Below are 24,560 nucleotides of genomic sequence, written 5' to 3'. Positions count from 1 at the left end.
CAGGTCCAGGTCCAGGAGCAGAGTCTAGGTAAGGTTCAGGTTCTGGAAAAGTTCAAAGCTCATTGCAACTGTGATGGTCTGGCAGGGAATGAATGAATCTGGTCTGATGCATAACATTAAGGCTGATGAGAGAATGAGATGCAGGTGAGGAGGTGGGCGGGGATGACTGGGCAACTGCAGAGCAGATGTGGGAAGTGGGTGTGTAGATGGCAGGGGCAATCGGGTGATGGGAAGTAGGTCAAGTCCAAGGGCATGTAGTGGATGGATGAAAAATGGTAATGAAGGAGCTTGGGGAAGAGGGGATGTGGCTGCACAGGACTGGCTGTGACAACATTTCATTTAAGGTTTCTTAGTTACTACTGACATTACAATTTACCCATGGGTACACATACAAACCCATGAGTGCACCAAGTGTAACAGAATTCAATTTACTGCAGAACAATTTTACCCATCTTCCCATCTTAACAGGCCCTCAGTGCTGCCATGATGCAAACCTGTTTTCACTCTCAGTGATTTAACAGCGGATCTACACCAACATCACAGACAGAACAACAACAGAAAAAACAGAGCCCCTGTAACTTTGGATAATGGTGATGAATTGACCCATTTAGAACAATTCTGCCGCCAAGCGTAAAGTCAGTAAAGGAAAATAACGTGAACACTAGCAGAATGATCCATTTGGCCAAAACAGAGGAAAGAATAGTTTCTCATGAAAAATCCAAATGACACATTAAATTGCCATGAAATGAAAATGGTGTTGGAAGGCATCTACAGAGACAGTCTGTCCAGTCCCGTTACTGGCCAGGTGGTTGAACATATTGCATATCACCAGAGGAGACGCGTATATATCCCTAAAGGGGTATTTCAGCAAAATACCACAAGGCAGATTTATTATGCACATCTGGTTGATGTATACTGCACACAATCTCCCAGATGCCCCAAAACTGTTAATGGACTTGCAGAACTTCATTTAGTACCAGGGCTGTTGAAAGTTAACAAGTATGAAATGTACACTTAAACAGTGTCATACTGAATATGGTTTTATTTTGCAGGAAAAACAGCAGAGCAATAAAAACATTTCCAGCTGTGAGCCTGACTCTGAGTTTAGTGCAGCAAAAGTGAATACTTAATTAAAAAGAACACAGAATTTGACAGAACACAGCAAAACGTAAATAAAATATGTATGGCTGTGATAACAGTTTTGTTGTTGTTCTGTTAGTGAAAACAACTTTGAGTTAGAATAAGGAAATCCATCCATCCATCCATCGTCAACCGCTTATCCTGCGTATAGGGGGGCTGGAGCCAATCCCAGCCACACATAGACAAACAACCACTCACGCTCACACTAAGGACAATTTAGGGTCACCAATCAACCTAGGCCGCATGTATTTGGACGGTGGGAGGAAGCCGGAGCACCTGGAGAGAACCCACGCAGACACGGGGAGAACATGCAAACTCCAGAATAAGGCTGAATTTGTTTGAAATATTTCAATTGTAATAAAGAGGTTTTGTTTCTGATTAATTCAAATTTTTTGTATTTGTTCATAAAAATAATCCATAATCATTATTGAAAGCAGGTATGGGCTTGTGCTGGTTTTACTTTCAAGTCTTGCACAGTTATGTCTCTTTATTATGCAAAATAGTACAATGTGAAGACTGGAGAAGGCAATCATCCAATTGAGGGATATTCAAACTATGACACTGTGACCCCCAAACAACTCCAAGGGGAAACACGGGGCAAAAATCTGTGTATGAATGAATAGAGGAGAGTGTCGGAGTTCCAGGATTATTAGAACCATGATGATGGGACACTCTGAGACTTATTCTTAAGTGAAGAATACAATACAGATCATGCAACATGAAAAAAAGTTACTTTTAATGGATTCAGTTGAGCATAGCGTTAGTTCAGGCAGGCAACAAAGTCAAGTCAGCCCACATCAGCTGACAGCTCAGTTGATTTCCCTCTTTCATTCATTGTCAAAAGCCATACAAGGCACCTTATTTAAGCTTTACCCTTGCTGCTTTCTCTGCGAGCCACCTATAACCTGCCACCCCAGCTCCTCCTTTTAGGGTATTCCTGATCAATCAGTGTATTTCTGTTGGTGATTGATGCTGCTCTTCTTTGCTACTGCTTTCTCCGCCTCGGGTTTTCCAGGTTTGGACATGGATGGGCAGGGAGGTGCTCTCCACATAGGCGCACAGAGGGGCAGGGGAGTCCCAGAACAGAGCCATACTGCCAAACGTAACTCCTGCAGATCATATAAAGTTCTTTCCTAAATGTTGTCCTGACTGAATTATTACTCTTTGTCTTACTTTGATTTGGGTGTAATCATACTCTAACTTTTGAAACTACATTTTCCATTACTTTGGGTCTTTGGGGAATATAAACATGTAAACCAATTAGTTCCATGGAGTTAGTTAGCTGTGGGCTTTAGCCTTAAGCATGTTTTTGTAGCCTACATTTGTTTACATTGGTATTCCTACAATGTTTTGTGGTATGGACGATTATCCTCCTCCCACTGCCTCTTCACAGGGATGCCCCAAGGCTCGGTGCTAGGGCCCCTCCTCTTCTCAATTTACACCACCTCACTGGGGCAGATCATTCGCTTACATAGTTTTTCTTACCAATGCTATGCAGACGATACGCAACTCTACCTCCCCTTCCCGCCAGATGACCTCACCGTCTCGGCACGGATCACGGACTGTCTCTCGGACAACTAAACTAAACTAAACCTCTCTAAGACTGAAATATTGGTAATTCCAGCCAAGAAATCTATCCACCATAACATCAAACTATAAACTGGGTGTCATGATTGATGCCCAGCTGTCCTTTTCAGACCATGTTACTGCTGTCTCTCGGTCGTGCCGCTTTGCTCTATACAACATAAGAAAAATCAGGCCCTATCTCACTCAGTATGCCACCCAGCTTCTGGTACAGGCCATGGTTACCTCTCTCTCGTCTCGACTGTTGCAATGCCCTCCTAGCGGGTCTTCCAGCTTGTGCTGTGAAACCCCTACAAATGGTTCAGAACGCAGCATCACGTCTGGTTTTTGATCAGCCCAAAAGCACTCATGTCCCTCCATTACTCAGTGACCTCCCCTGGCTCCCCATGGCCTCCAGAATCAGATCCAATTCACTAATGCTGCATACAGAGTGACTACTGGGGCGTCCCTCTCTAACTTCAAGAAGCTCCTGAAAACTCATCTCTTCAGAGAACACTTTCTCTTATAACACCTCTAACCCCTAACCTGCACTACATGTACTCTTCTTCTATTGATTGCACTTTTTGTTAACCCTTACTTCTTTCCCTAGGGATTTACCCTATTGATGTGATACGTGCTATTAGCTCTTACTAGTATTTATTAGTGCTCTTACTAGTATGTATTGTCAGTTGTAGTTCTCGTGTGTATTTGATGCTCTGTTGATGCTTGTATGTTGTTCCTCAAATGTAAGTCGCTTTTGATAAAAGCGTCTTCCAAACGAGTAATATTACAGGCCTAACTGGAAGACAGTTGATTTAAAAAGTAGGCTATAACTGCATGAAGATAAGTGTTAGAGAGATGAATAAATCTACTAAATGAAAAACACATCTTAGACAATGAAGTTTTCACTTTTATTGACATTTCATTGTTAACAGAACATGTGTTATTGGTATATAATTGGCGTGGGACAGTAAAAACAAACCAAACAAAGAAAAAAAAGCATCTTTGTTCCAGTGATGTTAGCATTTTAAATAATTAAACTTTGTCTCATTAGAAATAAAACTGGAATCACGTAATAATCTTCTCAAGTCATAAACGTAAACATGCCTATCCAATATAAGCATCGTCATAAAAATGGTATATTGTGTGCAAAGGATGATAACTTTAATCTTAAATAAGAGAAAGAAATAAAAATACAAAACTTTCCAAAAGGTTTTGTTTATCTTTCTATTTACATGAGCTGATATTTGATATCCGACCGGAAGGGACTACATGATGACTATAAAAAAATCCAACAAACAAAATGGTGCCTCATTTTGCATGTAAAGAAGTGAGCCAAGGTCTGATTTTTTTAATTTTGATTTTATAATCAACCCATTTAGTCAAAAAACCCAAAACCAAACAAAAACCATAATGTATTTACAGAAAACTTTTCCTTTTCTTTATAAGAAAAAAAAAACTGAATTGAATCTCTCTTAAAGCTATATCTGATAAAATCTCTCTAGAAGTAGTAGTAGTACTAGTTGTGATATTTTCCAAAGAACTTCAATATATCGTGTTACTTCAAAAAGCCTGCCCAGACTACATTTTGATATGTTTTTATTCACCCATACGCATATATATATATATATATATATATATATATATATATATATATATATATATTATTTTTTTTTTTTTTTTAAAGAGGAGAATGTTAGAAACTAAAGGCAACAACAGGCAAGTTAAAGGAAGACTTAGTCACGTGAAGCCACACTCCAAACTTACAGCAACATTTGCCAGAGATGGGATTCTGACGTTTAAGCTGGAATTTGTATTGATACACTAAACGTTGTGAGGTGTGATTTTAGTTATAGACTCAGTGGGTGGACTCCGAGAACCAGTTATATGAGAGCGACCGGTAAATGTGAAACAGTCCCAATGTAAACAAACCTGGGGACAGTTTTAAAGACGTTACTTTAAATTTATAATTTTTCATGCCATTCATGTTCTTGGACTCAAGGCAAGAATAAATGTAAACACAAGGCAGCAGTAACCTAAAAATGTTAGTTTAACTATATTCCCTGGTTCCACAATATCTCAATGGATAGGTTCATGTTTTTGGAAGTGTGTCCGGTGCCCATACGGATTTTAAAATAAGTTCTGCTTGCTGTAATCGTTCCTGCTTCTTACAAAGGCAGTCCTTTTCAATGGCAGTAATGAGGGACAAAATCCACAGTCTTCCAGTCGGTGAAAAAAACAAAGTCTGTGTCTGAGTAAATTAAAAGATTTGGCCACTGATTCTTTCAAGTTCCCATCATGTACAATATATACAGTATATAGCTTGATCATATTTTTCACGGAGACCCAGAAGCCAACCAGTTCTCTTTTACCTGGCCCCAGGTTTTCTGTGATTTGATGAAACACAATTTTATTTAGGGAAATGCACCATGTGAGGAGAATGTGCACTAAAATAATAAAGGAGTTACATCTTATATTTGATGTAGAGCTCCACTACAAAATGTTTGGCCCCAAGGCTACATAATAATACAGGACCCAGTTGATGTTGTACTAATCAAATTACAGCAAATGACACACAGTTAACCTTGGGGCAGTAACACAAATACCAGCGACTGCAACTTTGGAAGATACTCACTTGTTTTGTTTAGCTCACTTTTGAATACATTTTTGCACACAAAACAGGATTATTTTGTGTTTTTTGTTGGCCATCACTGACATTGGAAGCACATTGTAATGGATCTCTCCCACTATGAACAGGAGGAATGATTACAGAAAGTTAAACCCATTTCAATGTACATATGGACATGTGAGCGTTTAAACCCAATCTTTTAACTATTTAGTTTTGTTTGTGGAAAGAGCGATGTAGTTTGGTACTAATTAAAGTACAAATAGGGACAGGTGTTCTACACATATACAAGGATCAGGAAAAAATCTGATTCAGTAGCAGCTTTCTTGAAATATATATAAATATTTATTTATTATCGTAATTGTCCAAATATGTTGAATTATATGCTTGCAAAAAAGAAGGTTGTGCTACCAATTAATAGTTTTTAGGTTTTTTTTTTTACAGTTACATACCAGTTAAAATAAAGCTTTTCCAAGATCTGTTCTATGTCCACAGCAACTCTGCCTTCCACACGTTTGTATAACAAATACACAACAAATCTGCATTGTTATGTTGCTTCTCAGTGATTGAAAGTTTTCTGAATTTACTGTAATGCAGATGTACCATGGTTGGCAAGTGTCACCCTTGTTTGGGAGTGGGCGATATCAGATAACTAAGTCTACCTTTAAAGGCAACTCACTGTTGTCCACAGCCACCAGAACATCACAAGACCTGGGACAAAATGACCCCGAGGTGAAGACACCACCAGGCTCTTAGAGACAGTTTTTCTCTGAACCTATCTGCCTGCCACGGTGGCTACCAAGTGTCATCCTTCCTCATTTGAATTGAGAGTAATGCTTACGTGATGGATGCACAGTACGTGGTGTGACATGGCCAGAGAGGAGGAAAGTGACCCTAAGAAAGACAAGGACTGAGTAGTGGCAGGTGTGGACTCCAAGGCAGACAAATCCAACAACACCAGTGTAGATGAAGTACAATCAGTGCCAGTTTGTCCCAGGTCTGCACACAATAACCATAAAAAGAGGCAAATTTTCAGAGGACCCTTTGCCCTCTGTGACAAGTATAGAACATAGTTTGAATAAATAAGTTTCCAACAGAAGAGAAGGAGGACAGACAGTGTCCACCACATAGATAAAAAATCTCATGTACATATATTTTGTCTTTATGTGTGTTCCATAAGTAATATGAATAAACAACAATAAATCACTACAGTATGTTTTCAAGTACCCTTCTTCCATTTCCAAAAACAGACATCTGCTGAAATACACTGTACTATTGTAAACTGCTATTCTGTAAATCTCAGTAAATATATACACAGACTTTTCTCCCAGAGGGTGGTGTCTCTGTCTACGAGTGAAACGTATCAGAGTAAAGATTTTTTCTCCACAGGCAAAACATGATGGAAAAGAATGTTTTACCTGCCCACCACCCACCCTATTAAAATTCAACAAATTACATTTCATTAAGTACTGCAGGCCACTCATCACGCTAAGTTGAACTCACTGCTTAACTGGTAAAATCTCCACAACGTGTCCTTTACATATAATCACTGTTACTGGGTGAGGATGATGTGAGAACAGGAGTCATTCGTCGTCAAAGCAACATCGGGGGGCGGCAGGAGGGTTAGGGTTCAAGCAACCAACCACAAAGTTGCTGGCTTTAACGTCCTGGAAATCGCTGTAGAAATCAGCACGATGAACTGCACGAGAGGTGCTCTTCTCTCCCTGCTGATGTGCCGTGGAGCAAGGCACTTAATCCCCGATTGCATCAGTGCAGCGACTCAGTGGCTTGCAACGTATAAAGAGATGAATGGCGGTTTAATCTGCCTGCACATCTGCTACTGTAAACCCTACAGTAAGTACCTGATAGCAACGCTGAAGTAAGTAATCCTGTATGCAAGTTATTTTCAGACAACAACTACACTTCTGACATTTACATTAAGAATGAGCACCAAGAACAACAATGAGCGCGTGGAATGAACTGGGAGATTTGTGTTGAAGTGGGATGGAGACCCCTTGTTAGCTTGATAAAATGTTCCAACCCCCTCAGGGAGAACACACCAAGAGAACAACTCACCTTCCCATCATCTCTCATGTTAAATCACAGAGTAACGAAACACTGAGCTAATGACAAACCTGCAACGCTTCACAACTCTACAAAGAGCACTAGCGTCAAGCAGAGCACATCTGATGACCACCTCAGCCAAGTACACGGATCCCGTATCTACCCCCTTTTAGCCTGTCTTGTCTAAGAAGTGCACAAAAGCAGAAAACCTGAAGTGGTTTAGTAAAAGGTTCAGCCAAGAAATAAATTAACTGATAAAGTTGTTAGCTTGACCTGTAGAGTGTTTTCCCCCCCAGAATATTCAGGAAGACAATCAAAGAATTTAAACATAACACAGTGGTATCGCGATAAACAGTCCCAAAATGGAGCCTTTCTAAACTACTCATGGCTACAGAACTCATAATCCTAATGACTCCACATGAATGCTAGTTTTGCTGCATGTAAACGTACAAGCTAATTTCCATTTCTTGTCGATTTACACAATCTCATCGTCTAATAATCTGGTGATATCATGAGCCACATCTTCAGTGTTTTGTAACTCTGATCAATTGTTCATCACCATTGAAGGGTTTCATTCCAAAGTGACCGACATCCTTTGTGAAAGCAGCAGTTCATCAATTATTAATTAATAATACAAAAAATTACTTTGGTGCAACTTACACAGTAATATATTCAGCGTCAATTATGAAATTCAATCAAATTATTAGATTTTTTTTCCACCATATTCCCATTTTGTAAACATGCTGTATACATATTAAGTATGTGACTATCTAAAATTAGTCTATCTAAATTTTAAATGATTTTTTCAAGTAAATACGCAAACCTCTCAAATGTGGTTATTTGCTGCCACTTTTTTGTCTGATCTGATCATAAACTGATTATCTTTGGAGTTTTGGACTGTTTGAAGATGTCACTTTGGGCCCACCAATCACTATTCTATGATATTTCATATAAAACTGATTAATATAGAAAATAATTAGACGATTAATTCATGTATGTGAGCCTTAATTTCATCCAAATGATCGATATCTTCTTTTGGAATGCAACTTTTTTTTTTCTCCATCAATCAAGTTCATCTGTCCAGATCATCACACTCAAGCTGAGAAAACAAAGCGAAAGACAAGCTTGGTCCAATAGGTAATTTTCTTTGGAGAGACATTCATGTTTCCACAAACTCCCAGCAGACAGATTCTGTATGCTGTATATAGGCTTAAAGGTAAAAGGAGCAGAATGTCTTGTTCTGTGTTTATTGTAAACCCTCAAGGAACAAATATGCGTTTTTTTCCCCACCGAGTCAAATAGCGCTGTGGGATATTGAACGACATCGATTTGTGCTGAATGCTGCATGTGCTGAATTGCTCTTGACAGCAGCAAGGAATTGCGATGAGAACACATTCAATTACTGCAGGACTGAGAGCTCGGTGAATAAGGTACAAAGCTGAGCGAATGAGAACAAGAACAAGGGAGACAGAGGGAGAGATGTACAGAGTATAAAGTAGCCTTGAAAGTCATGTGGAGAGACACGCTGCACCCTACTGCATTATTTGTGTGCATTTGTGTGTGGATAATATTGAGAAAAACTCTTTACAAGTTTTCAGGAACATGATAAAAACAAGGAGGTTGTTTTAAAATACATTTCTAAATCTCTTCTCAACTAAAAGAGAGGCATTTAAATCTTTAACTGAAAATCAGCAGAGTTATACAGACAGTGAGATAAACAGTGACTCAGTTAAGATGTCCCAACTCGCCCTACAACAGTGATTTCTAGCCTGCGGTAGGAGGTCATGGGTGGGGGACTCCAAACCGCCTCTGGAGAGCTGACTGGCCTCTGAATGAACCATTATGAGTCATATTGGAGTTAATGACATTTAAATGAGCAGCTTGTGAATTCAAATAAAGCATGCTAAGTTAGAACTCCAGTGCTGCTGTTTGAGAAGGAATGCTGAAGATTTGAGTGTCGCACAAGATGTCTCAAATCTAACTGTCCGTATGTGCACCCCCCCGCATGGTCAATTGCATAAATCGTGTTACTTGTTAACATCGCAAAATGACAGCTATTTATAATATTCAAGCTTCACAGAAAATACAAATGGGCCAGAAGCCTTGAGAAAGGAAAAATTAAAACAATTTAGGAGTGTTCGATCTATTCTATCAAATCTTAATGTCTTTCTGAGATTGGAATTGTGACCATAGTCCTAATCACAGCCCCCTTTTGCAAGTTGATAAATCCTAAAATTGGTGCAAATAACTTAACATTATGCCATAGAAATCTATACAACATATAAATGAGTAAAGTAACACAAGGTGTTTACAGCCTAGAAATTTTACTAGACAAACTAGGGTTGGAACTTCTAGCACAGTGCTCAACTGGTTTAAATCCTGTTTGAAGGACAGGGACTTCTTTAGGTTGATTAGTAATTTCATATCTGAGTGTACAAAAATTATGTGGGGTTCCCCAAAGCTCCATTCTGGGGCCTCTGTTCAACATCTACATGCTCCCACTAGCACAGATTACTGGAAACAAAACAATATCTTACCATAATTATGGAGACAGCACAGATTTATGTAATGAGATCACCGACTATGTCCCATACAAGCACTGATTAAGTGCACTGAACAAATCATCGATTGGATGTGCCAAACTTCTCCAGATAAGCAAACTGTTTTCTGAGCCAAGATCAGCCCACTGTCAGATTCTTAATAATAAAGCAAGAGTTAGAATACTTTATGGCTCAGTGGGATTTAGAAAAGCGTGCCCCAAGCTTAAGTAGTCTACAGGTCTCTCTAAAAAGATCAGACATCTGCAGCAGATTCACTCACTAAGACCAGGAGAGACCACATCACCCCAGTTCAGAATTGACTTTAAAATACTGCAGTTGGTTTATAAAGCACTGAATGGTTTAGGGCCAAAATACATTTTTGATCTACTGCTATGTTCTGAACTGTCCAGACCTGTCAGATGTTTTGGATCGGGTCTGTTTTCTGTCCCCAGAGTCCAAACTAAACATGGAGGAGCAGCTTTCAGTTTTTATGCTCCACATATCTGAAATGAACTGCCTTAAAACTTGACTTCTCATATTCGCCAACTCTTCTTTAAAACCAGGGATGTTTTTATTAAATTAAACTTAGGACTACATATTAACAGCAAAGCACTGTAATTTTTATTCTCTCATTATATGTTTTATTGTCTGTTAGCTTATTTTTATCTTCTGTTTTATTTTACTTTTTTATCTTATGCAAAGCACTTTGAATTGTCTGGTTGAACGGTGCCAGACTAATAAAATTGCCTTGCCTGTGTCGACAAACCCCTCTTTTGAGTAAAAGTCGACCATTTAGAGCCAAAGACAATAAGAAATGTTGGCACGTTTGACAACACTGGAGGCAAATTACAAGCCCCTTAGTTTTAACAATAAATATTAAGTCATCATGAAAGCAGCCTGACTGAACGGACTGAATGGACTGAATGTGAACAAGCAACCTGGGGTGTTAAGCGGACTGGATACAGATATATGTGTATTGGTAAAATGACGTAAAGACAGGCAAGGTAAGTAGCGAGTGAGAGCAGCACAGATGGCCAGAGGAGAGGGGGAAAGATTAAATAGACGGAGAGAGCAAATGGACTGAGAGAGGAGAGGCCAGATGGACGGGAAGAATTACAAGAGGACAGTGAGAAAAGACAGAGGGAGGACAGCAGGATTAAAGCGAGGGGATGTGGTGGGCGAGTAGCCCCTATTAGAGCTTTGTGAACAGAAGTACTTCTTTAAGCTCTGTCGATGTTGCCGAGCCACAGCCAGCATACTAATACAGACCCACATATATCCTGTGTGCATCCCTCCTTCCTCCTCTGTCTATTCAAACCCTGCTTTATTCGACCTCCCAGTCAATTTACTTTCTCTCCCTATTTCCTCCCTTTTCGGACTTCTCTAATTCTTTCACATCTTCAGGAGCCTCCACACTACAGCGTAGAAAGAGAAAAATACAAAGATGAGGATAAAGACGGACTCAAGGAACAAACTAAGCTAACTAGTTAAGCTCAGGGCCCATAGTTATCAAAATGTTAAGAATTACACTTAAGAATTGCTCTTTCCGGAGCGTGAGACACATTTATGAAGCAACTTACTCCTACTTAATGGCAAAGTGAAAGAGTAACATTTAAAAACAGCAAGAATAAAATGACTCTGCTGTTCATATCTCAAGTAGCAATTAACATAAAATTCAGTTTGATATATTTATAATATATAAATACGGATTAATTAAAAGTAAATTGGCTTAAAAGGAAATTACTTTTTGCACCACTGCCATATGCTAGAAAAGGAAAGTAGAAAAACATCTGATTAAATGTTCAAACAAAATGCAAACAGTGGGCTGAAACGCACTTCAGTGAACGTATTAATCATCATCTAGGAGTCACTCGTAAACACCTCTGCAGAGCCCTTAAATTTGAGAGCAAGTTGAAGTTGTAATAATTTTGATAAGCAGCTTTTTTTTCATACTTTCATCTTTCACTTAAGTCCACAATTTCACTCTTAGCAGTTTGATAAATATGGGCCCTGGTTGTGTGCAACTTGTAAAATATGAACAAAAGTGTTAGGCCTGTTAAGACAAAGATAAGGCTGTTGAACTTGTCATTTATCTATTCTGTCATTATATGCTGACGACTTGCTATTCTACATCTCCCAAAACCCATCGGTTCAAGATAAAGAATTTCTTTTGTTTTATCAGCTGATGGAGTTTTAAGTCGAAAAAGGTCTGAGCTAATGGTGGTGAAGATGCATTTTAATGTGTCTGGTGAAAAAAGAGAGAAAAAGGTCCTCTTTAACAGTTTTACATCTCCATACAACTGAAAATAAATTAAACTAAATTCAGTGATCCACAGAGAGATCCTTGGTTTTCTTTTTATTATGGCCTTTCTACCTAAATTTTATCTTCAAGTTTAATATTTTTAAACCTTTTTTTTTTTCATTAAATTTCATCAGACTTAATAGTCGAAGTAGTTCACGCTGTTGTTATAACAAACTTGGAGGTGGTGTCTGGCTTTAAGGAGCATTTTTCATTCTGCCCCAAATCCTTTATTTTTTTATTTTCACTGAGAAGAAGAATCGTGATGTAGGTCCCAGAAGAAATATCCAAAGTTCAGTGTCGCTCATAAGACACTTTTTCATATAGCCAGAGAAGTTGTGTGCAAATAAAAACATCTGCTGTTTATCAGTATCCAGCCAATCAGATCCTCCTGGAGTCTTTGCAGACCTGTTCTCGCTGTCCTTAGCCATGTTTGTTTAAAGTTTCCTTGCCCGGTGAGGAACGGGAAAAGACAAAATAAGTGTCCTTCCTGTTTTACACTGAAGCGCTTGTGTCACAAGACAGGCACAAATCTCTCTCTCTCTCTCACACACACACACACTCACTCTGAGACAACGTCTAAATCTACTCCCGCAGAGCATTTCAGGGTGCGCCGATTTACATCTCTAGCTAGCGCAATTAGCATCATTCGGCATTAACTTTCCATTGTTTTTAGCTAGCGTCATTGGCCATTAGCCAACATAAGCCAGCTAACAATATGACGACTGCTTGACCCCCATCAATCCGTCAACTTTGACCTATTCAAAGGAAAGTTGCCTGTCATACCCACTCCTGAACAGGGTATTTGTAGAAGTGCTGCCCAACGGTGTTCTGCTGCACTCCTTTGTTTTTAAACTGAAAGATTGTGTACACCAGCACCAGGATGCACAGCGACAGAATGCAGGGGATCACCACAGCGATGGCGTTGACAGTCGTGGGGACATCGTTGATGGTCACCATGATGTCCACATCGTCAAGGGGCAGCTGGCGGTCTCCGCGGTTACCCTTGCTGCCGGAGCGCTCCATGTCAGACTGCTCGCAGCCCATCCAGTCACGCAAGATGGACTTGGGGTATCCGGGTTCCACCGTCAGCTTCTGGTTGTCGAACTTCCAGTACTCCTTCCCCTTGTAAAAGTATGTGTAGTCTGAAGAGGGGAGGATGAGAGGGTGAAAATTAATACATTGTGAAAAATATTTGTTGAACATTCAACATTTTCGATGCACTAGATAAAAAATCTGAAACATGCAAAACAACGTAATTTATATCAACAACATCAGCAGAGCTCATCGTCCTCAGTTAAATATCGGTCCATTTGCTCATATGCAGTCAAATGGAGTTGTGGATGGGACAAAGGACTGGGAGACCAGGAGACAGAAGGTCCACCGGTCAAGGACCACATATGAGCAAAGGGAACACTTTGTTTATCCCTTCAGGCTGTAACAGATATCTGTAATCTGATATCAGATGATTGAGACGAAGAACAGCGGTCCCTATGCACTCCCTGCTACCGTCCAATCACTGCTTTGTGCTGAATTTCATTGCAAGTGGGTCATTCCAGCATCCCTGTAGTTCTACTGGAGGTTGGTCACAATCTACAGTAAGTTTGGCCATACATGCAGGAACATCACTGATTGGTTTCATTCATGTTGCGCCCAAAACACACTTTGATTAAAGGGATAATTTGGGATTTTTTAAGTGGGGGCTGTATGAGCAGAAATAATTCTACATTTTCTCAACCTTAGAGCTTCGGTATTTCTATGCATAACCGCAACACTTGAACTGATAATGTTTTTTTTCAGTGGGCCTTCTTTTCATAAATGTGATATGCTGTTGACCATGTCCACAGCAGTACATTGCTTAGGCAACTCTATGCTTCTCCAAAATGGGGACACAGTGACCACCATCTATTGCAGGTAATACTCTGGCTATAGATAAGTACCTCATATAGTCACACAAAAATCCTGAACTGTCCCTTTAAGTACCCAGATAATGCGCAATATAAATTGCAAAAGTGGAGCTGGACACGCCTTCTAGCATGGCTAACAACACAGTACAAATGGAGTATAAACATACTGAACAGACTTCAAGCCACCCAGGACTCCAAAATCCTTCTACACCACCTAAACAACCAACTTACAAATTCAGCTGTGCAACCCCTCTGTGCAGGAACCTCTAAATTACCAGTTCAGTGTTAAAAAAGTCACTTGTGGTTATAAAGGTGAAGTGGCACTGCACGGGTGCTTATGTCTCAAGAATGGAGGTTAAGTACCACATGACTACCACCAGGAAACTCCGCTGTGTTTCCTCAATTTCTCAAAACCTCACTCTCAAGAGTGACAAACACCGTCCTTCACTCTGTAAGAAAAGCTTTCTCTTAAACTGAAAACATCCATCAGTGTCCTCAGCTCCCTCTCTCTCAGCCCTGTTATATCCCTGTGGTGCAGAATCTCATTAGAGACAATAACATTTCTATCGTGACATGGTGGTTATAGGCAGCTACAGTATTTCAGTCCCAGCAGTGGTTGTTTTTATATTATGTAATGCCTGTGAGACTGTAGCTGGGAGACAAATGGGAGGGTATGTGGGAGCGAGATAAACCCTCGCCAACAACAACACAGTCTCACACATACAGGCAGATGAGAAGAAAAGCTAAAATATGTGCACATACGTGTTAGCTAATATTGGTGCTTTCTGCACATCAACATCTCTACAGCGGTGAGGTTATTCAAACAACGTTTCATCTACAGCAAAGATGCCGGAGACCTAGAACACGGATACTTGGCCCTACATCACTGTACGACCGAGGCAACTTCTGCAATAATTTGTTGTTTGCTAAATGATGAAATCGCACTCTAAAGATGCATGGTAGACTTATTCTGGTTCGAACACTCTTAGCTAAAGGTAGTGAGCTGCTACCATGGGCAAAGATACTGAAGAGGAGCAGACAGAGAGCAAGTAGAGATGTTCTGAGCTGATCCCGAGGACGGTGCTGATTCTTTCTTTACTTTTTGTCCACCTCAGTGTGCTTGTGTTGCAGCACTGCTCACCATTACGACAGCCGGGCTCTACAGTCCAGCAGCATTTTGATGACAGAACAAAATGTTTGTGTGTCTGAACTCGACCAAAGATCACTTGTGATGGAGGACGCTCCACTCTGTAACACCACACTGTACAATCAACAATCCTGACAACTCGAGTGAGTGAGACGTCTTCTCAACAATCAACCGATCTCACGTCAGTTTCAGTCGAGGCATTCTCATATCATATCAATAATTTAATGTTATTAACTTAATACTTTTGGGGGGGTACAGCTCAAGTGTTTGTATTATGGTGCTGAGTATCGGAACCAAGCCAAAAAAAGTCAATAAGTGTTCTTAATGGCTAAGAAAACTCCACTACACAAATGACATGACATTTTTAATTATACAGTTATGGATTCCAGCTTAAAAATGGCCTGCCTTCAGGATTCTAATAACATTTCATGGGTTTCAGAGGAGAGTTTTAGTGTCCAAGGTGTGGATTTAATTTTAGAGACTTCTTTAACAATAATGAGAATTCCCTTCAAGGGGAAAACATAGAAAATTGTTTTATATGTACAGTATCTCACAAAAGTGAGTACACCCCTCACATTTTTGTAAATATTTGATTATATCTTTTCATGTGACGACACTGAAGAAATGACACTTTGCTACAGTGTAAAGTAGTGAGTGTACAGCTTGTATAACAGTGTAAATTTTCTGTTCCCTCAAAATAACACATCACACAGCCATTAATGTCTAAACTACTGGAAACAAAAGTGAGTCCACCCTTAAGTGAAAATGTCCAAATTGGGCCTAAAGTATTTGCCTCAATCCTCTTGGGCATGGAGTTCACCAGAGCTTCACAGGTTGCCACCGGAGTCCTCTTCCACTCCTCCATGACGACATCACGGACCTGGACAGGAGCTGGTTAGGAGTTGGAACATTACTGGATATGATGCTGAGCACGTGCACTCAACTTCTTTGGGCGACCATGGCGAGGCCTGTTCTGAGTAGAACCTGTCCTGTTGAACTGCCGTATGGTCTTGGCCACCGTGCTGCAGCTCAGTTTCAGGGTCTTGGCAGTCTTCTTATAGCCTCAGCCATCTTTATGTGGAGCAGCCGTTCTTTTTTTCAGCTCCTCAGAGAGTTCTTTGCCATGAGGTGCCATGTTGAACTTCCAGTGACTTCCAGTATGAATGTGTGTTTGAGGGGACAGCAAATTTACACTGCACAAGCTGCACACTCACTACTTTACATTGTAGCAAAGTGTCATTTCTTCAGTGTCACATGAAAAGATATAATCCGATATTTACCCAAAGGTACGGGATTTACTCTTTTGTGAGATACAGTATGTTTGTGGTATGAGATCAAGTCAAACGTACGACAGAATATCAGAATACACCCCCCCCCCCCCACAAACACACACACTTTTTGTCTGCTCCATCACCTCCAACAAAGCAAAGCACAGACACACACACACACACACACTTGTCTGTTGCCTCCACCGTCCCTAAAGGGGATCTCATCTAACACCAAGACACCATGCCCAACAGACCATGTCACCGCCTCTGATCTCACACACACACACACCCTCTGAGGCAGCTACAAGGTCAAGAGGTCCCAACTCGACAAGTAGAAGTGATGATGGGCAGTTTCTTTTTCACAGTCGGTGTATATGTGTGAGTCTGCTTGTGCCGTTTTATGCTTCTGTGGAAGAAACACTGCGCGTGAATAAACTGAAATATGGAGAGAACCTCACACCTAAAAGACAAAATAGGTTGATTGTGAAGTGTCCCAAAACAAGAGGCAACAAGACAAGCTACCTTTAGTATGTTATGTTAGTCACGTGACCTAAGTCATATGACGTTTAACACATGGAAAACATTGTAAAAAAGGTTGTAGTTTGCTTACGTGTAGGCACAGAAACTACCTGGTTAGGTTTAGGAAAAGATTATGGTTTGGTTTAACATAGTACATAATGTAAGTCATCCACAAAACCTTACTTAACTTGAAACATGTCAACTTTGAGTTTCTTCCACGTGGGACTCAAACCTCTGTCTCCTGAGGAGAAGTCCACCAGACCAGACCACCACCTCCTCACATGGACTTCGTCACTCTTCATACTACATACTACTACGTCACCTGACTTCTTCTGCCACTAGAGATCGTGGCCTAACAAAAATGTAAATATGGGTCGTAACAAGCTGTATAATAATCAAATTCAGAGCCAAAGTTGTGAAAACACAAGACATACTGGGGATTTTAGTTGAGAGTTAGTGTCACTAGCACTGCAGTAGAGGTGGAAAATACAAATCACTCTTCTGACTCCAATAATTTAATTTAGTTCAAACACTCGTCACTTTCCAACGCACGTTAGTATACACAAGGGCACAAGAAGTTGAAAACCAACACGTAAATTGTTTAAGTTAATTCAAACACCTTGCACGTAGTTAAATTCTGATGTATGTGGTGGAATTGACTTTTTTATGGTCTTCGCTGAGCAATGATTTTTTATCTGTGGTGTTGAATAGAACACATTACTTTGGTGTCTTAATAATCACTGTGTGATAATCATGTTCACTGGTTTCCACCATTCTGAGTAAATGAAGAGAACAGCCTCATTTGCTGAGATTAATAGAGCATCACCAGATTATAATGAGGAAAAAGCACAGCCTTATATTACACTGCGAATTTGGTCAGCTAATTACAGTCTGAACATTTTTGTCACTAATAATTCAGTTCAGTCTTCTTACTAAATTCTCTGTTTGTTCAAAATGTTGGTTTGCTTCAGTAAAGTGTGTGTAAGTCAGAGTTGTAACATCACTTTTGTTTCTATGTCTTATTTACACTTGTGGAACCAAAAGACGAGAGGATCTAAGGTGTCGACTCTGACCACCTTTTAAATGGATGTTCCTTTCTGCTGCCTTCTTTTGTTGTGTTTCTTGCATTTATTTAGTTTTTTATGTCTTTATGTTCATTCTTTATAACAGTTTTACCACAAATGAAGTCTGTAAGGCTTTTTGAAAAGGCCTAGTGTGTGAATTGTGCTGTATTACTGAGGTCCGGCCTGTGTTTGATAGACCAAAGTGACACTCACATCCCTCCCTGCTGATGAAAGCCCCCTGCGGTGCATCTGGTATGCCCTTCCACACAGTGATGGGTTTGGGGTATCCTGGGTCCGCCGTGTGCTTCTCCTCGTTGTAACGCCAGTACTGGTCCCCTTTGAAGAAGTAGGTTTTTCCAACCGGCTCCCAGCGCAGCGCCGTGTCGATGCCATCTTTGGGGAGGGAGCTGCCCAGCTCCACCAGGCTGTGAGGGTAACCCGGCTCAGCCGTGACTTCCTTAAACACCCAGTACTTATCACCTGGAAGATGTGGGAAAAGATGAGTCGGTACTTTAATTATGTTACACATATTGTCAGTGATGGTATCTCAAGTTCATTGTCTCAAGTTCTGATTTATTAAAGGCAAAAGTTTTAGAAAGAAAACTTTCTATACAGATATCTCTCCTGTCATTAAAGTCTGAGTTTAATTGATTTCTTTACCCTCCAACAAACCCAAAGAACTTCGAATCAAATATTTGTCTCATTTAGTTTAATATTTATGTATGATTCTTCAATGAGTGAAATCCCAGATCATCACCAAAATCTAATCAATTGTTCTTTGGTCTTGTGTTCACAGGATTCAGAGATATCATGCTGCCAGACAAACTAAGACTAAATCAAAACATAACCTTTATAAATAAATATAGTTATGTTTTTTTATAAAAAAAAATACATACTTGAAAATAATAAGTTAAACTCTTACAACACTCTAGCTGCTTTCCACTACACTGAGAGAACTATGAAAACAGCTCCTCTGATGCTCCGTTAAACATTCAGTTCTTATTTAGAAGATAGATGTGGGAAAATACAAAGACAGATTAAAACTGGCTGGTTAAAATCATAGAACTACTCTATAAAAGCTCCTTTACAGTAAAAGGCTTTAATAAATTTGCCTGACTTGACAGCAACTCCTTAAAATAGCCGGTTCTCATGGTCTGGAAAAAAACCCACATGGGAACAATGAATATAAACAAAGATTAGAGTCCTAATTTTATTTTATCTTCTCCAGGCATTTAATGCAGCCGGAGTCAGTTATAACTTTTCTAAATGAGTTGTACATATTACTGGGAAAATACTGATAGATAAGTGTGACCTATAGACTTTAATCATGATATTGAGGAGCCATAAGTACGAAAAACTATTTTATATTGATCTTTTTACCAATGAGGTCTTATTTGTATAGTTCGACTAATTATTCCTTTTTTTTTACTGGAATTTATTATTTATTTTTGTTATCTTAATTAAAATGCATTTACTTAAAAGGGACACATGAGCTGCTGATTATGATTATGTCTCAAGAGTACCTCGTTTACAGCAACCAAGAGAGATCAGAGTCTTGTGAACAATTGTTGGGTATATGTGGGGGCTCTGGCTGAAAATTATGGTAAAAACAATCTCACCACAACACCCAGCAGCAGTTTTTCAGTTTTCTATCACACATCGTTCCTCAGCAGTTTGAAATTGTAGATGTTTTTCGGACCACTGTGAGGACTTCTTATTCATGCTGAAAACTTTTTGATCATTATGTTTTGTCAACTGGGTGAAAATTATCTTAAGCTACCGTGGCTCATTAGATTCCAAAATAATTGTTAGATCCACATTCACAGCACAAATAGTGAATTCAAGCATCTCTTAAGAAGCCGTGGTAGAAGAAGTATGAGAAGCAAGATTCTGCTCGAGGTGGAGTCAGTTTGAACTACTTTAGTTTGGTGGTTCCCAACCAAGGGGTTGGGCCCCTCCAAAGGGTCACCAGATCAATCTGAGGGGAGGTGAGATGATCAATGGGAGAGGAAAGAAGGAAAAAGAAATATCTGGTACAAAAATTTGTATTTATTTTGGACAATTTTTGTAACTCATTGTATTGATCTCCTATTTTAATGATAATAGACTACAGATGTGTAGTTGGTGGCCCCCCACCACATACCCGTGACACGTTTTTTGCGTGATTGCAAGATTTTATCTTTAACAGTACTATTATATTTTATAAGCTTATCATGATTAAAAAAAAATCTAAATCTGAAAAAGTAACCAGTAACTCGTATACAGGGATGGAAATAAGCAGCTGCCACCCACCAAATGGGGATGTTTTTTCTGTTTGGCGGCTGGATGTTGGAAGACAATCCGACACATTGGCGGGAAAATGATATGGCATGATATCGCCATGTAATATTTATTTGACGCAGCAGACCTGCATTCTTGTTTGTTGTGTGTTTCACTTAAATTGGCCCCCAGTGTACCATGGTATCTAAAATTGTGTAACACACGTATTAGGGTGGTTCATTGTTTGCCGTTTATGTTCATTTCATGTTACTTGTGTTTGATTGGCGTAGATTTGTAAGGGGTGGGTATTAGTGGACAGGAGTCTGGAGGGGAAGAGGGGAGAGTGTAGCTGCTTTCATACGGAGATCAACGCGGAAAGAATAGGATTCGATTCATACAGAATAAAGGTTTGCAGCGTTATCCAGCAACCATGTGTGCTTTCACATAGCGGTCCAGCTTTACCGTAACTAGTGGTGTGTAAAAAGACCGGAATGTCCACTGCGGCGCTCACAGAGAGATTGTTCCTAAATTTCCACTCTCGCTCATATATGTGTCTGTTCCAAATAGAAGATTTCAAAATGAACTGAAAGTTTTCTTTATTCTTATGTCACCATATATGAGCTAATGGATTAGAGACTACCTGCAAACTAAAATCAGACACATTTACGAACAACAAACCCTCCTACTTCTATGTCTGTGTTCTGTCCACACGAGTCTCTGTCTTCTCACAAATGGTTGCAAGAACCATCACTGATATGTGTCTGTCGCTGTGCGCCCATGTATGTGTGTGTGTGACCTTGTTTAACTCACTTTGTGGGGTCCAAAACTGGGAACCCACTATACTTGCGGGGTCCAGCTGCTTTGTGGGGACCAAAACTGGGAACCCACTATACTTGCGGGGTCCAGCTGCTTTGTGGGGACCAAAATGACTTGGTTTTAAGGTTAGGGTTACAATTAGGTAAAGGTTAGGGGTAGAGTAAAGGTTAAGGTTAGGCATGTGGTTGTGATGGTTATGGTTAGGGTAAGGGGCTAGGGAATGCATTATGTCAATGAGATGTCCCCACAAAGATAGGAACACATAGTATAAGTGTGTCTGTGTGCGCGAGAGAGTCGCTGTGGAGCAAAGCCATTAATATCTGCTCCTGGCTGGCCGCGATAGCAGGACACTCCGACTGAAGATGTTGGAGTGTGTATGTGTGTGAGTTAGAAAGAGGGAAAGAGTGAGAGAGAAAGGGAGGTGGAAATGAGCGACTTTCTCAGTCAGCAGGCTGGGGATGAGGGAGGTTTCATACGTAGATTGAAATTCTATTACTTTAGGCTGGGTGCTCCCCGCTGCCTTGCCATTCTCTATTTCACACTTTATTAAATATATTTCCAGGATGAGGTGAGCATGTAGAGAGCAGGGCAGAGTCTAATAACGCTGGAGCAGATGGTAGACAGAGATGAGAAGTTTCTCCACTCAAGATTTTGAGTAAAAAAATCGTCTGATTCTGGAGCAGCTTTGCTCAACTGAGGTGCTTTTGTAAAAAAAAAATTAAACTGACGCACACAATCAAAATCTACAATTTATGAGTAATTAACCCCAGCAAGCCGATGACAGACAGAAACATATAACAGCTAACATTCCCTGTTGTGAAAATGTATCTAAGTGAAACTGCAAGTGAGCGAGCTAACTAAGCATCTAGTGTAGAGATAAAGAGAGATATCCTGGATACACTATGTAAACAACTTGTTCTCAAAAAACATGTAGTAATGCCAAATGTGTGTGATGCTAGTTACTCACTCGTAACACCTTCTTCCATCTGTTAGCACTCTGTTCGCTGCACAGTGAGACTATTGAGTCATGTTTAAGTTTCTGCAAATGATGCCACTGAAATAAACAATAAACTGGTGCACCAGTTTGACAAACATAACAGAGTTTTTCCTGTACTTCTGTATATATGTCTGGACCCATGAGACTAAAGGCCTAGTTCCAGGCAGGACTGTCAGATATTCATTAGTGTTAAAAAAAGGCGATTGTTTGTACACATCTTAGTACTTTTCCTCGTACCTTTGAAGAAGACAAATTTGCCATCAGATCTCTCGTAGGCAGCGTCGATGCGAGGTGGCAGGCCCTTCCAGAACTGATCGATCTGCATGGGGTAACCCTCCTGCACCTTGTTGTTCCTCAGACGCCAAAACCACCGGTCCTGCAAAAAAACAAGTTGCAAGTTAAGAATTCAAGGTCATCGGAGATGCCTAAACCAAACCTACAAAAACTCCAGTGGCATTATTAAACAAAAGCTTTAAATAGTTGGAAAGTGGTTTTGAGAACTTTTTGAATTGCTGCCTTGGTGCAGGTTTTATTGATTTGCAGTTTTCATTGCAGCTCAAAGTGTCTGATTTCAAAGGTGAGACAGATCTGGGAATTATAAAGCTGCGTGTACACATTGTTCTGGTTATAAATCTCAGTTATTGTGGAAGTGGGCCCCTCAATCAATCATTTCAATAACAATAATTGTGCCTACTCTACTTGTTTTGACTGGTAACAAGCAAAGAAGGAGAGCGATTTTGCTTTGTATCACAGCAGCAGGGTTCTTTAACAATGCCAGAGCAGCTGTCACTACACGCAGCTGCGGCCATATATAATGCCAGTATCATTAATATATATATATATATATATATATATATATATATATAAAAATCCCCCTCTCACCCCTTGCGGGGTGGTGCTTGGGTCCTCTACCAGAGGCCTGGGAGTTTGAGGGTCCTAGGAACAACTGTTATTAAATATATATATATATATATATATATATATATATATATATATATAAATAATCTGCAATGATCTCAATTATCATTATTAAACAATGCAAATGCTCTGTATTTGTATAGCGCCTTTCTAGTCTTTCCGACCACTTAAAGCACTTTTACACTACATCTGCATTCACCATTCACTCACATTCACACACTGAGCCTAAGTGCTCAGAACTAACATTCACACACATTCATACACTGGCAGAGCCCGGAGCAATTCGGGGTTCAGAATCTTGCCCAAGGACACTTCGACATGCAGCCTGGGGGAGCCGGGGATTGAACCACCGACCTTCCGATTAACGGCCAACCCGCTCTACCTCTACCATTATTAAATGTCAGAAAGATTATAGTGCTCACAACAAGACAGACCATGACGGTTCCCATAGAAATGGGAATCAGCTGTGCACTGATCTTTATCAGCGGGATGGCTAACCAGGCGTACATTTAGTAAAGTAACCAGTTAGTCTTCATCCTTTAAGGGGCTTCTCTTGTAAAACAAAACTTGGGATAAAGAATAAATGTCACTTTTGCATTGCTGATCAAAGTTTATTTTAAAGTGTGGAATGGGCTCATGTGGCCTTTGTGAAACAAGAATTCAGTTCTCACCAACCACACCTGAGGGTGTTTCGGCCCTCGAGCCTCAGGAGACAGTAAAGAGCCCATTAAGGTTTGGTACATGAAATGTATGGGGCTGATTGTTCTTATGTTGTGTATACATGATCCAATAAAGCTAAGCTTAGTGCACCACAATGAGGCAAAGAGGCCACCGTAAAACTTACTTGGACAGGCGACACAGAGGTGAGAGTTATGATTTACCCGAGGTGTTTCCAGACCGTATTACAAGAGAAAAGACTTCAAGGATGACGACTAACTGGTTGGTTTGGCAAATGTGCGTCTGGTTAACGGACTTGTCTCTGTACTGGTTTTATTAGATCTTAGTGCTGCATTTGATACCATTGACCATCAGATCCTATTGCAGAGACTGGAATATTTCATTGGCATTAAAGGAACCGCTCTAAGCTGGTTTAAGTCCTATTTATCAGATCGATTTCAGTTTGTACATGCTAACGATGAGTCCTCCATGCACGCCAAAGTTACTCATGGAGTTCCTCAAGGATCTGTCCTTGGACCAATCCTCTTCACTTTATATATGCTTCCTTTAGGCAATATTATCAGGAAACATTCCATAAGCTTTCATTGTTATGCAGATGATACTCAGTTATATCTATCGATCAAGCCAGATGAAACTCATCAGTTAGCTAAACTTCAAATGTGCCTTCAGGATGTTAAAACCTGGATGAGCTGTAATTTTCTTATGTTAAACTCAGATAAAACTGAAGTTATTGCTCTGGGGCCTAAGCACCTCCG

General features: G+C 40.0%; 1 protein-coding gene across 1 annotated transcript in view; it reads right to left on the bottom strand.

The window, feature by feature from the left end:
- Positions 1-5,651: 5,651 nt before the first annotated feature.
- mmp24 (matrix metallopeptidase 24) overlaps positions 5,652-24,560 on the bottom strand; it is a 21,331-nt gene continuing 2,422 nt past the window's right edge. The window contains exons 2-4 of the mRNA XM_046029538.1: positions 22,447-22,591; positions 18,351-18,617; positions 5,652-13,377 (exon numbers count right to left, since the gene is read on the bottom strand). Coding sequence (XP_045885494.1) covers positions 13,013-13,377; positions 18,351-18,617; positions 22,447-22,591 — 777 coding nt within the window. The 3' untranslated portion in view covers positions 5,652-13,012. The remainder of the gene's footprint in view (positions 13,378-18,350; positions 18,618-22,446; positions 22,592-24,560) is intronic.

The sequence above is a fragment of the Micropterus dolomieu genome, linkage group LG18 (assembly GCF_021292245.1).
Source record: "Micropterus dolomieu isolate WLL.071019.BEF.003 ecotype Adirondacks linkage group LG18, ASM2129224v1, whole genome shotgun sequence".
In the NCBI taxonomy this organism is placed as follows: domain Eukaryota; kingdom Metazoa; phylum Chordata; class Actinopteri; order Centrarchiformes; family Centrarchidae; genus Micropterus; species Micropterus dolomieu.
The sequence above is the reverse complement of the archived record's forward strand: the minus strand, read 5'-3'. Positions and strand labels throughout refer to the sequence as shown.